At 56.2% G+C, this 14,228-nt stretch overlaps 1 protein-coding gene across 1 annotated transcript; it reads left to right on the top strand.

Annotated features, from left to right (window-relative positions):
- The first annotated feature begins 8,591 nt into the window (after window positions 1-8,591).
- On the top strand, window positions 8,592-12,572 carry LOC144484156 (uncharacterized). The gene is made up of 2 exons (XM_078202699.1): window positions 8,592-8,726; window positions 9,670-12,572. Exon 2 carries the CDS (start codon window positions 10,012-10,014, stop codon window positions 10,684-10,686), a length of 675 nt encoding a protein of 224 aa, XP_078058825.1. The 5' UTR covers window positions 8,592-8,726; window positions 9,670-10,011; the 3' UTR covers window positions 10,687-12,572.
- The last annotated feature ends 1,656 nt before the right edge of the window (window positions 12,573-14,228 follow it).

The raw sequence follows: 14,228 nt of genomic DNA, 5'->3' as shown, positions 1-14,228 counted from the left end.
CAAGGGTCACAGTCTGAGGATTCAGGGCAGACCATTTAGGACGGAGGTGAGGAGACATTTCTTCACCCAAAGAGTGGTGAGCCTGTGGAATTCATGACCACAGGAAGTAATTGATGCCAAAACATTGAATGTATTCAAAAGCAGCTCGATATAGCACTTGGGGCAAATGGGATCACAGGTTATGGGGAGAAAGCAGGATTAGACTATTGAGTTGGATGATCATCCATGATCTTAATGAATGGCAGAGCAGGCTCGAAGGGCCAAATGGCTTCCTCCTGTTCCTATCTTCTATGTTTCTCTTAAATTTCTTTAAGAGAGAGAGAGAGACCTGGGTCAACCTTTCCTGAGTCTGCACTCTCCGTGGATTCACTTCCTTTCCCTTCAGTTGTTGCAATTCTCCAATTACCCCCAGAATGAGAAAAGAAAGTGTTTTACTCACAGATGTTGGCCTCTTTTAGGTTGAGACTGAAGGAAGTTTGAGTCTGTCTGAAGCTCAATCTTCACGCACACAAAGCCCGCGCTCTGATTGGCTGGAGGACCACGGTCTTTCCGGTCCTCCAAGTCTTCCCATTGGCCAGAGCTGGTGAGCGGAAGTGAATCAGAAGTGCGCATGTGCGGGTTTTGGGGGAATGCGCATGTGCGGGTGTGGGGCGGGGCCCGGGACACATCCGGCGCACTGACCATTGTCTGTCCGGGTCTTCCAGCCTTTCCCATTGGACAACAGCTCAGCGCGGCTGGAGGACAAAGTCCCGCCCACCCCCACGTGGGGCTCCGCCCCTCATTGTCTGTCTGCGTGGGATTGACCAATGGGAACTCTGGAGGACCGGCAGTACTCAGGTCCTCCAGCCAATCAGAGCTCCCCTATTGTCTGAATGCGGAAGTTGCACAATGAGCTTGTTCAGCTGTTCATTCCTCAAGCTGCTGCTGCTCTCTTTCTGAATGAAGATTGAGCTTCAGACGGCCTGAAACGTGCCTCCTCTGGGGCAGCGCCTGCACTTTGTTTCGGGGGTGGGGTGAGTTCACGTTCGCCCGAGTAGCGGGGGGCCCCGGGTCGGAGCCGGGCGGAAATTTTGGGTTTGTTTTCTTTTCTTTTTGTGAGTACCTTTATTTTTTTTCGTTTTTGCTCACGGAGACGCCCGGTTCTTGTTTTTGTTTTGTTGGGTTTGTTTGTTTTTCGCTCCCTGCGGGGAGGAAGGAGAGAGGTGAGCTGCTGCCTGCCTTGCCCGGCCTGCCTGTTGCCTGCCTGCCTGCCGTCTGGCCTGCTTACCTGCCTGCCTGCCGTCTGGCCTGCTTACCTGCCTGCCTGCCGTCTGGCCTGCTTACCTGCCTGCCTGCCGTCTGGCCTGCTTACCTGCCTGCCTGCCGTCTGGCCTGCTTACCTGCCTGCCTGCCGTCTGGCCTGCTTACCTGCCTGCCTGCCGTCTGGCCTGCTTACCTGCCTGCCTGCCGTCTGGCCTGCTTACCTGCCTGCCTGCCGTCTGGCCTGCTTACCTGCCTGCCTGCCGTCTGGCCTGCTTACCTGCCTGCCTGCCGTCTGGCCTGCTTACCTGCCTGCCTGCCGTCTGGCCTGCTTACCTGCCTGCCTGCCGTCTGGCCTGCTTACCTGCCTGCCTGCTTACCTGCCTGCCTGCCGTCTGGCCTGCTTACCTGCCTGCCTGCCGTCTGGCCTGCTTGCCATCTGGCCTGCTTACCTGCCTGCCTGCCGTCTGGCCTGCTTACCTGCCTGCCTGCCGTCTGGCCTGCTTACCTGCCTGCCTGCCGTCTGGCCTGCTTACCTGCCTGCCTGCCGTCTGGCCTGCTTACCTGCCTGCCTGCCGTCTGGCCTGCTTACCTGCCTGCCTGCCGTCTGGCCTGCTTACCTACCTGCCTGCCTGCCGTCTGGACTGCCTGCCTGCCTGCTTGCCGTCTAGCCTGCCTGCCGTCTGGACTGCCTGACTGCCTGCCATCCGGCCTCTGGAGGGTGCGCTCTCCCCGGGGGGGGGGGGGGGGGGGAGGAAGAGAGGACAGGGAGTGACTGGAGGAGAGGGGGGGGGCGAAGGCGTTTGGACTGTCTCTTTTCCATCTGCAGTGGGGGGGGGTGAAGACCTTTCCTATTTCCCCTACCCACTACTGCTGCCCCCGGGACCGGCACCCCCTCCCCTTTTCCCTCCTGACTGGGGCACCGGCCTTGTGCCTCATCTCCCTCCTGCGCCTCCAACCTCCTCTCTCCCTCTCTCGCTCCGGGGAGAGAGCACCTACACCCTTCCCCGCCTACCCCACCCTGCCTTATCTTCCCCATCCCACATACGCCCTGCCGTGCATCTGGGCAGTCTCTGGGTGGGCGTAGCACTTCCCCTGATACAATGGCGACATCACCAGCGTCGCCGGTGGCAGGGCCTTCTCGGCCCACCTATGCAGGCGTGGCGGCTGCCAGAGCCCCCGCCGCTCCCAAGGCCCTGCCGCCATTCTCTTTAATCACGCGGCAGCTCGGGGTGAAGTGCTACGCCCACCCCGACATGTCTATCGAGGCCTGCGTTAAGGCAATGGCTGGGGTTGTCGGCCCCTCAGCCATTGTCGCGGCCTCAAAGATGTACGGCCGGGCCGTATTCTTCCTGAAGGCCGAGCGGGCGGTTCGCCTCGCCCTGGAAAAGGGGCTCACGGTGGGCGGGACGTTCCTGGCGGTGGACCCATTGGAGGCCACCGCCCACAAGATAGTAATATCAAACGTCCCGCCCTTCCTACCGAGTGAGCTCCTCCTCCCCCACCTCCATCTACTGGGGGAGGTCAGGTCCGGGGTGCAGCCGATCCCGCTCGGCCTTCGGGACCCCTCCCTCCGCCACATATACTCCTTCCGACGCCAGGTTTTTGTCCGCCTGGCCCGGGAGGAGGAACTGGAGGGAGGGTTCAATGTCCCCCACGAGGGGACCACGTACCGGGTCTTTTGGTCCGCGGACGGTGTGCGGTGCCATGCCTGTAAGGAGGCGGGGCACGTGAGGAAAAACTGCCCCGTCTCCAAGGCCGCCGACCACCAACCCAAGGCGGCCGCAGCTGGCACCGCAGCCCCCTCTCCCCCCAAGCGAGTACCATCTGCCCCCCCGCGAGGGGAGGCCACGCCGGCAGCAGCTGCCACCTCAGCTGCCGGCGGGGGGGGAGCGGAGCCCCCGCGCGGCCAAAAGGCCCATAAGGGACCTACAAAAAAGAAGGGGGGTACCGGAACCCCGGCCCCCAGGAAAGACACCCCAACCACCCCGGCAGCCGGCTCGGGGACCGCCTCAGTCTCCACCTGCGCCCCCCCCCCACCACCACCACCACCACCACCACCATCTGCCGGGCCCGTGGGCTCTCCGGGGCCTAGTGCTGGGTCCGGCGCCCGGGATCATGGGCCCGAGCATGGGGGGGTAAGCGACCCCGAGCCGGCAAAACTGGCGACGCCGCCACCTCGGGGGGAGGTGACGGGAGAGCAGGGGGGGCGCGGCAAGGCGAAGAGGGGCGGAGGGCGAGGGGCCTCGCCTGCCCGAGGGCAGGTTAACAAAAAGAGGCGGGGCCCCTCGGGCACCGTAGAGTTCGAGGTCTGCGTGCCCCTCCCCCCTTGTGAGTCATCTCCTGCCGTGCCCCCACCTGTCTTTGTGCCTTGTCCCCAGAAAAAAGGGGGCAAGGCACCCTGTAAATCCAAGCATGTGTTGCCTCAGTCCCCCGGCGAGGAGTCTCCGGGGCCGGGTGGCAGCGGGGCCCCCACGGTTCCGTTCCACCCGGCCGGTTACAACCCGGAGTTCTTCTTCAGTCTGTCGGGGGACTGGGGCGACACTCCAATGTTCATGTCCTCGTGCGGCGGCGGCGAAGAGACGATCCACTCGTCCTCTCCGTCCCGACCTTGGACGCTGGACATCCCCAACCTCAGTCCGAAGGATACACCGGACCTGGGGGGTGTCCAAGCGTCTGGGGCGGGGGGGGCGGCTGGGCCGCCGTCGCACGGGGGCCCGCAATCCGGGAAAGGTGAGCCCGGGGGGAGCCCCTCCTCCACCGATCCTGGGGGTGGGATCGGGGAGGGGCTAGGGCTAGTTGGTGGCTCCGTGCCGCCCGCCGTACGTCCTGCGGCGGGGGACTCGGAGTCGAGGGGCGACCGCCCTGAGGAGGTCAGCGGCTCGGTGGAGGGCACGGGGACACTTTCAGAGTCTGCCCAGAGCGAGGCGGGGGACTCCCTCGTGCCCCCCACCGAGTCGTCCCTCATCCCCTCCAAGGACCTCAGGGTCTTTATCCGTAACCATTCCGGTCGCTCCGACATAATCCGGCTAGCCCTCGGCCACTGGCCGGACCTGGCGCAGCTCGTCCGGTCCGTGAAGGCATGCTCGCATGCCTCCGCGGGCCTGGAGAAAATAGAGCGGCGCTGGGTACTGCGGTTCCTCCACAGGCTCGAAAAGGTGGGGGGTGGACTGGTGAGAATTGCGCCAGCGCCCCCCCACACACCTAGTTAAGTGGTGACGGTGGCACAAAGCTGCTGACATGAAGGTGACCATAGCCAGCCTCAACATCAACGGCAGCAGTGGGCCACACCGCAGGTTCCAGAACTTCTCGGTCCTCCGTGACGGGAAGTATGCGGTGTGTTTCCTGCAGGAAACCCACACCGTTCCGGGAGACGAAGCCCAATGGCTCCTGGAGTGGCGAGGGGGGGTCTACATGAGCCACCTCACGCTCGCTTCTTGCGGGGTGGCTATCTTGTTGGCCCCGCGTTATAAGCCGGAGATCTTGGGGGTCAAGGAGCCGGTGCCAGGCCGGTTGCTGCACTTGACGGTCCGTGAGGGGGGCGTGGTCATTCACTTGCTGAATGTCTACGCCCCGACCGCTGGACCGCAGCAAACGACTTTCTACGAGAAAGTGTCCGCTCACATCGACACCATCGCGGGGGGCGAATGCATTATCCTCGGGGGAGATTTCAACTGCATCCTCGAGGCACGGGACCGCACCGGCCCCTGGCTGCGCACTCCGGCGGTGGTGAAGTTGCGGGACCTGATCGGGTCCCACGACTTGGTGGACGTCTGGAGACATCTCCATCCTGGCTCCAGCGCCTTCACTTTCGTGAGGCCTGGAGTCGGAGCGTCCAGGCTCGACCGCCTTTACATTTCGAAGGCGCACGTGTCCGGCGTGTCCTCGGTCTCCATGCGGCCGGTGTCGAGCACGGACCACAGCCTGGTGTGGGCGGACTTTGCGCCGTCTCGCATCCGGCGGGGGTCCGCGTACTGGCACTTTAACAACACGCTGCTGGAGGACGAGCGCTTCCTGGACTCGTTCCGTCGATTCTGGGCCGGCTGGAGAAGGAAGCGGGGAGGCTTCCCCTCCTTGAGGCTCTGGTGGGATGTGGGCAAGACTCACGCCCGTACCTTCTGTCAGGGGTACGCGAGGGGGTCGACAAAGAGGCGGAAATCCAGGCTCGAGGAGTTGGAGAAGGAGGTGCTCGACCTGGAGGCACGTCTCAGTCGGCCTGACGCGGACCCGGCCCTGCGTTCGGAGTACAGGGAGAAGAAGGACGCGCTGCGAGACCTGCAACTTGCCAGGTCTCGCGGCGCGTACGTGAGGTCGCGGCTCCAGTTCCAGGTGGACCTGGACCGCGGCTCCCCCTTCTTCTACTCGCTGGAAAGAGGGCGGGCTAACCGTCAGCAGCTCCTTACGCTGCTGGCCGACGACGGTTCCCCCGTCTCGGATCCGGAGGGCATCCGGGCCATTGCCCGGGAGTATTACACCTCGCTCTTCTCTCCGGATCCGTCCAGCGAGGATGCCCGCAGACTTCTGTGGGAGGACCTGCCGCAGGTCGGCCCGGAGGGCGTCGGCAGGCTCGAGGCCCCTACCACCATGGCCGAGCTGACCGGCGCCCTAAATGGCCTCAGCCGGGGCAAGGCCCCTGGGCTGGACGGGCTGACAGTAGAGTTCTTCAGGGCGTTCTGGGACGTCCTGGGGAGCGACTACGCGGGGGTCCTGGGGGAGAGCGTCGCTACCGGGGAGATGCCCCTTTCGTGGCGCAGGGCCGTCATTGCCCTGCTGCCCAAGAAGGGGGATCTCCACCTGCTCAAGAACTGGCGCCCGGTCTCCCTCCTCAGCACGGATTATAAAATCTTTGCCAGGGCTATGGCTTCACGCCTTGGATCCGTGCTGGACCACTTGATCCACCCTGACCAGTCCTACACGGTCCCGGGCCGTTGCATACATGACAATCTCCACCTGGTCCGGGACCTAATCCATCACACCCAGAGGGCTGGTCTGTCGGGCGCCTTCTTGTCATTAGATCAGGAGAAGGCGTTCGACAGGGTGGAGCACGAGTATTTACTCGGGACTCTGCGGGCATTCGGGTTCGGGACGCATTTTGTCGCCCGGATCCGATTACTGTACTCTGCCGCAGAGTGTCTGATTAAGGTTAACGGGTCCCTGACGGCGCCCCTTCGCTTCGGGAGAGGAGTACGGCAGGGCTGCCCCTTGTCCGGCCAACTGTATTCCGTATGCGTGGAGCCATTCCTGCGCCTCTTGCGGAGGAGGTTGTCAGGTTTGGTCCTGCGCGGACCGGACGTAGGGGTGGTCCTGTCAGCTTACGCCGACGACGTGCTCCTCATGTTCACGGACCCGGCTGACCTGCGGAGGATGCGAGAATGCCAGGCGGTGTACTCCGCCGCGTCCTCCGCCAGGATCAACTGGGCCAAGTGCTCCGGACTCCTTGTCGGTCCTTGGGAGACGGACCCCCTTCCGGAGGAGCTCAGGCCTTTCACCTGGAGCAGGACCAACCTCCTCTACTTGGGGGCCCATCTCTGCCCAGCCGAGGAATCCTGGCCGGCGAACTGGCGGGAGCTGGAGGCCAAAGTCTCCGCCCGCCTGGGTCGCTGGACAGGACTGCTCCGAGTGCTGTCCTACGGGGCGCGAGCTCGCGTCATAAACCAGCTGGTCGCCTCCATGCTGTGGTACCGGCTGGTCCCTTTGACCCCTCCCCCTGGCTTTGTCACCGATATCCAGAGAACCCTCGTGCGGTTCTTCTGGGGCAATCGACTGCACTGGGTCCCTGCTGCGGTCCTGTATCTCCCGCTTGAGGAGGGCGGACAAGGTCTGGTGTGCCTCCGCACTCAGATAGCGACCTTCCGCCTCCAGGCCCTGCAGAGGTACCTTTACGTTGAGCCCCCTCCACAGTGGTGTGCCATGGCGACGTATTTCTTCCGCCAGTGGCACGGCCTCAATTATGACGTGCAGCTCCTGCATATCGAACTGGGGCGTGCTTCGACCGCCCTGCAGGAGTTGCCCGTCTTTTACCAGGACCTCCTCACTGTCTGGAACAAGGTCGCCTCGCGACGCAGCTCTCCCCCGTCAGGAGTAGCGGCTCTCGTGCGAGAGCCGCTGCTCAGGAATCCGCTCCTCCAGCCGTATAACTTCAGGTGGCTGGCGGAGAGGGGGGCTGTGGACGCCGGGGTGACCAGAATCGGGGACGTGCTCGATGGCGGAGGAGCGGGCTGGATGAGTCCCCGCGTGCTGGCTGAGCGCGCGGGGACGTCCGTCCGGCGCGCGGCCAAAGCCATCCTAGACCTTAGGACGGTCGTGCTCGGCCCCGAAACTGCACGCAAACTTGAGACGGCACAGGCGTGCGGTGGGATCCCGCCCGAGCGTTCCCCTGTTCGGGCGGAATTCCACATTGGCCCAAAGCCTCAGCCCCCTCCCCTGGGTGAGGTGCCCCACAGCCTGAGCCGCCTCGCGGAAATGCCCTCCGTGCCTTTTTCTACCGCGCGGAGGCGTTTCCTGTGCGGGCTGCTGCTGCACACCTTCCACTACCGCCTCCTCGCCTGTCGCCCGGATACACCTTGGCGGGCCTTGTTGCCGCCGGGCGGCGGAGGTCCCCGCTGGAGGTCCCTCTACGGAGGGATCTCCCCCAATTACGTCGGGGACCTGGGGTGGAGGGTGATGCATGCAGCAGTTCCGCACAACCGTAGGATTCACTGGTTCACGGGCTCCGAAGACTGCCCTTTCTGTGGCCTTGTGGAGTCCGTGGACCATGTCTATGTTGAGTGTCTTAGGCTGCACTCCCTTTATGTTTTCCTGAAGAATCTTTTATTGATGTTTTGTTTGCACTTCAGTCCCACGCTCCTGATCTACGGACACCCGGTGCGGAGAGGGGAGGGTCGGGATGGCGACCTCCTCGTGAACCTGCTCCTGGGCCTGGCGAAACGCGCCATTTACCGGTCCAGGCAGCGGGCGATCGAGGGGGCCGTCCATCCTGACTGTCTTCCCCTCTACCGCGGCTACGTTCGCGGCCAGGTGTCCCTGGAGAGGGAGCATGCGGTGTCCACGGACGAGGTTGACGCTTTCCGCGCCCGCTGGGCACCGCAGGGGTTGGGGTGCATTATTGACCCTAATAACCACATTTTAATTTGATGTTTTTAAGTTTCCTTTGCATTTTGATTTCTGTTCGGGCTGTTCCCCCTCCTTTTTGGGGAGCTGCCCCTTTTACTTTGTCCTGATTTAATTTGAGTTTGTTTACTTGGTTTGACCTAAAAAGAGGTCTCTCTCTGAATGAAGATTGAGCTTCAGACAGACTCAAACTTCCTCTTGAGGCCAACATCTGTGAGCAAAACACTTTATTTTCTCCCCCTTTCTATTTCTTTTCTCATTCTGGAGTTGAATTTTTAACTTCCAGGTCACCACTCGCTGCCTAAATAAAGATCCTCTCTCTCTGAATGAAGATTGAGCTTCAGACAGACTCAAACTTCCTCTTGAGGCCAACATCTGTGAGTAAAACACTTTATTTTCTCCCCCTTTCTATTTCTTTTCTCATTCTGGGGGAAACTGGGGACTTGCAGCAAGTGAAGGGAAAGGAAGTGAATCCAGGGAGGCTGCAGACTCTGGAAAGGTTGGCCCAGGTCTCCCTCGCTCTCTCTTAAAGACATTGACATCCTTTGCTCCCTCAGCTTGACACATTTATTTGTCTGGCTAAAAAGATTATCTCTTTCCCAATGTTCACAATTAAATGGCTGGTTTCCCCAGGAGATGGCTGACATTTCAGGGGACAGTAAATTAAAATCAGAAAGAGATATGTCTAGTGTTTTTATATGGTCCATATCAGATACATTATCTATTGTCTTGTAATAAAATATATTTAATATCTTTTCTTGCTGTGTAATCTTAGCTAGCTTATATATTTCCAGTCATCTCTTCCCTCAGAGTGTTGTACTATCTGGGTTTCTCTTCCTTAAAGACCAGTGAAGGCTGAAGATCATTGAATATATCATTGAGGGGACAAGGGAGTCAAGAGTTATGGGGAAAACAGAGAGAAATTTAAGATGAGGGATTTTTTCACTTAAGGATGTGGTGAAGTTTTGGCATTCTCTACACCAGAACCTTCGTCATAAAGTATGCTCAAGCAGGTGATTGATATATTTCTAGACATTGAAGATATCAAGAGATATGGGGGATAATCTGGCAGAGGTAAATCGGTCAGTGAGCTCATTGAATGGTTCAGCAGGCTCGATGGGCCGAATAGTCAACAGCAGCAACTATTTCTTCGGATCTGTGTCCAGGGCAGGAAGCAGTGAGCATGGGTCTGTCAATCAGCCTGAATTTACAGCTCTTGGGGAATGAGAAAGGAAAGCACATTCCAGAGAAACTTGAATTGTCTGTTTTGAATTTCTATCCTGTACTGACAGTGAGATATTTTCTAAATTGTTTTTACAGGATATTGGAAGAGGAGAAATCACTGACAGAAATCTCAGACGTGATGTGCATTTTGGACAAAATCACTCGATCCCTTGGGATGTGAATATCAGAGAAATGTTTGACCGGTCTGTCAACTTCAAAAGATTTTAAACATTAGTGTGGATGGAAAAGTACCAAGACACACATACGCCTGAGTGAGAGTGTTCCAGTGCACTGACTGCGGAAAGAGCTTTCAGCAGTTACACAGCCTGTAAAAAAAACATCCATTCATAGTGGGGAGAAACCGCACACGTGTTCTGTGTGTGTTTCCACGGCTTCAAAGGGTTGTCTGAACTGCAGGGATACAAGGAGACCCAAAACATGGAAAAACCGTGGATATGTGTGGACTGCGGGAAGGGATACAGAGCCCCATCAGAGCTGCAAGCTCATCAACGCATTCATACAGGAGATAGGCCATTCACCTGCTCTTGGTGTGGGAAAGGATTCACTCGCTTATCCACCCTCCAGTCACACCAGCGAGTTCACACTGGGGAGAGGCCATTCACCTGCTCTCAGTGTGGGAAGGGATTTACTCAGTTATCCAGCCTGCAAAAGCACCAGCTAATTCACACCGGGGTGAAACCATTCACCTGCTCTCAGTGTGGGAAGGGATTTACTCAGTTATCCACCTTGCTGACACACCAGCGAGTTCACTCTGGGGAGAGACCCTTCATCTGCTCTGAGTGCGGGAAGGGATTCAGTCATTCATCCAGCCTGCAAACACACCAGCGAGGTCACACTGGGGAGAGACCATTCACCTGCTCTCACTGTGGGAAGGGATTCAGTGATTTATCCAACCTGCAGACACACCAGCGAGTTCACACTGGGGAGAGGCCATTCACCTGTTCTCAGTGTGGGAAGGGATTCACTCAGTTATCCACACTGCAGTCACACCAGCGAGTTCACACTGGGGAGAGGCCGTTCACCTGCTCTCAGTGTGGGAAGGGATTCACTCAGTTATCTAACCTGGAGACACACCAGCGAGTTCACAAGTGATCACACGGGTTGGATTCTGCTGTTGTTGTTTCTGCTCTCAATTACATCCAGGACTGCATTTTGTTCATTCTCACAGTTGGTCAATGGGGAGGGTCGGAGGGTTTCTTTCTGCTGAACTGGCCGGTCTCATGACTTTGCCTCCAGTGGGCTGATGCTCTTTGAGTCTTGTTGCGAATACCTGGTTTCAGATTTCACACGGATCACAGAGTGACAGGGTGTGAGGAAGTTCAGAGATATTTAGTCAGCATTTCTGTTTGAAACCCCCCCCAATGCCCATCCAATTTCCCTTGAAATTGTTTATTGTCTCCACTTCCTCCACCCTCATAGGCAGCGAGTTCCAGGTCATTACCATTCACTGCATCAAAATATTCTTCCTCATATCCCCTCACTGCATCTCTGATCCAAAACTTTAAATCTGTGTCCCCCTCGTCCTTGTCCCATCAGCTAATGGGAACAGCTTTTCTTTGTCCACCTTATTTAACCTGTCAGAATCTTGTCCACCTCTATCAAATCTTCCCTCAACCTCCTTTGCTCCAATGGGAACAACCCCAACCTGACATTGACAATAAAGAACAAACAGAATATGTTAATACCTGAAATCAAATGGGAATGTTTAATTTCTGTTTTAAAGATATTGTGAATATATTGTCCTGGACAATAAAGGAATTGGAATAACTCACCTTGGGTGCGGTTGAATGGAATATATCAATCTGGTATCCACCTGCATTCTTGAGAAAGTCTGGAATGTGTAGATGGGATGAATAAGTTGATCACTTTCTCTTGGAAATACTTACATCCTTGTCCATGAACTTTGTTTTAAAGAAATCCACATTTGAAAGTCCGGCCACTACATGAAATATCAGCACCAGAACAGCAGGAGATAAGAAAGACAGACACTCACTTTGATCTTTTCATCAGCACATCTGAGAGTCAAGAATGTGTGACATGATTTTGGGATACGGGTGTGAGTGTGCAGATATGAATAGTTACATGTGAAAAATAGCAAGCCTAAATTCATGGTGCATTGGAGCAAAGAGCGGGTCCCAGTGGTCCCCAACATCTCAGATCCCAGTCTCCAGCCAAGTCGATCCACTCCACATAATATCAAGAAACAGTTGGAGGCACTGGATACTGCTAAGGCAATGGGCCCTGATAACATTCCAGACTTGTGCTCCAGAACTTGCCGGTTCCATAGCCAAGCTCTTCCAGTACAATTGCAACACTGGCATCTACCCGGCAATGTGGAAAATTGTCCTGAACACAAAAAGCAGGACAAACCCAACCCGGCCAAATACCGCCCAATCAGCCTACTCTTGATCATCAGTGAAGTGATCATCGCTGTTCCTTCGCTGTCGCTGGGTCAAATCCTGGTATTCCCTCCCTAACGGCATTGTGGGTCAACCCACAGCACATGGACTGCAGTGATTCAAGAGGCAGCTCACCACCACCTTCTCAAGGGCAACTAGGGATGGGCAATAAATGCTGGCCTCACCAGCAATGCCCATGTCTCACAAATGAATTAAAAAAAGATGAGTAGTTAGTCCTGGGAATGGTTCAGCGAAGGGTTCCCTGCTATTCGAAACCCCAGGAAGGTGCCGTCCGTGCTTCTCAGAGGCAGTGACTGTTTCTCTGTCAGCCCCAGGATTTCACATTGTCGTCCACTTCTCTTGGATCGATCACTGACTTGAAAGTGTGGAGTTGGTAGAGTTTCATTGATGAGTAAACTTGACCCGATCAGTTTCTAAAAGTTGCTTATAATCAATAAACTTTGACACAATTGACTGATTTGGTGTCTGAGTCTTTGCTTGATGGTTATATCTCTGCCAAATTCAAACCCTTTAAAAGGACAATTTGGGTTCTATAATTGGGCAGCGTACAGCCAAATTGGAACAATGTAACAGATCAAAAATAAACCTTTTTTAAACTGATAATGTCTTTGTAACAATCAGCAGCCCCAGCCTCTCCTGAGGGTTAAATGCTCTCAGTTCTGGGATTATTCTTGTGACTTTTTTTGCCCCTTCTCCAGTGCCTTTATTTCTACAGTGGTTAGCACTGCTGCCTCACAAATCCAGGGAGACGTGTTTGATTCTGGCCTTGGGTGACTGTTTGTGTGAAGTTTGCACATTTTCCCTGCAGGTGCTCCGGTTTCCACCCACAGTCCAACGATGTGCAGGTTAGGTAGATTAGCTATGGCAAATATGCGGGGTTCGAGGCTCGGGTGGAATAGACCTGGCTGGGATGAACTTTTGGAGAGTCAGTACAGACTCAATTGGGCTGAATGGCCTCCTTCCGCACTGGAGGGATTCTATGATTCTAAATGGAGATCACAACTGTTGACAGTATTCCCAGTGTAGTATAATCGCGCTTCTAATCAAGTCGAACATAACCTCCCTGCTGTTCGATTCTATCCCTCGAGAATGGAACTCTATATGTGGGCCTCAAACTTTAGGGAAGATGTGAAGTTCTTAGAGAGGATGCAGAGGAGATTTGCGAGAATGGCACCTCGCATCCTTAAAAAGTACCTGGATCAGCACTGGGCAAGTCAGAACAGTTAAGACTATGGGCCAGGTGCGGGTAAATGGGATTAGGCGGGAAGTCAGGCGTTTCTTGCGTGTCGGTGCAGTCTCGATGGGCTGAAGGGCCTTTTCTGCATTGTACGATTCTATGATGAGGCAGTTCAGTTGGTTGGAGAGACTGGAGCTGCTGAAATTTCTCTCTTTAGATCAGTCAGACATCAGGGCTTGGAATGGGGCCATTCGGGCCACTGATTCAATGCTGGCTCTCTGCAGAGCAAACCTTTACCCTGTTCTATAGACATATCCATGCTCATGCTTCCTGTCCTGGATGAGCAGAAACTGATAGCCAAGTTCCGCACACATGAGGACGGCCTCAACCGGGATCTTGGGTTCATGTCACACTATCTGTAACCCCCACAGCTTGTCTGGACTTGCAGAATCTCACTGGCTGTCCTGTCTTTAACCTGTGCTTAATGCTCCCTCCATTCACATTGTACTTTTAAGACTTGATTATCTGTAAAGACTGCATTCCAATCATTATTCTGTAAATTGAGTTTGTGTCTCTGTGCCCTGTTTGTGAGCATTTCTCCACTCCACCTGACGAAGTGGCAGCACTCCGAAAGCTAGTGGCATTTGCTACCAAATAAACTTGTTGGACTTTAACCTGGTGTTGTTAAACTTCTTACTGTGTTTATCCTGTCCTGGACACAGAGAGCTGGAAATCCCCATGCAGGCGGCCAGACAGATATATGTCTATCTGACTGGACTAACAATGTGTGGAATGTACAGACTGGGGGGGGGGGGGGGGCGGGGCTCCCGGGTCCGCACGCCTGAACCCGGAGACGTCACCGCGGAGCAGAGTGATTGCTATTGGCTGATTCAGGCAGGGCTCCATTGTGCCGTCACAATGACTCAGAGGGGCGTTCCCAGCACACAGTGTCCCATTGGCAGCAATATCACTGGTTACAGAAGCGGATTGGACACCAGCTCAGCGCAGCAGGCGGTCAAAGCCCCGCCCACCCCCAC

The sequence above is a fragment of the Mustelus asterias genome, unplaced genomic scaffold, assembly GCF_964213995.1.
Source record: "Mustelus asterias unplaced genomic scaffold, sMusAst1.hap1.1 HAP1_SCAFFOLD_94, whole genome shotgun sequence".
In the NCBI taxonomy this organism is placed as follows: Eukaryota; Metazoa; Chordata; class Chondrichthyes; order Carcharhiniformes; family Triakidae; genus Mustelus; species Mustelus asterias.
The sequence above is the reverse complement of the archived record's forward strand: the minus strand, read 5'-3'. Positions and strand labels throughout refer to the sequence as shown.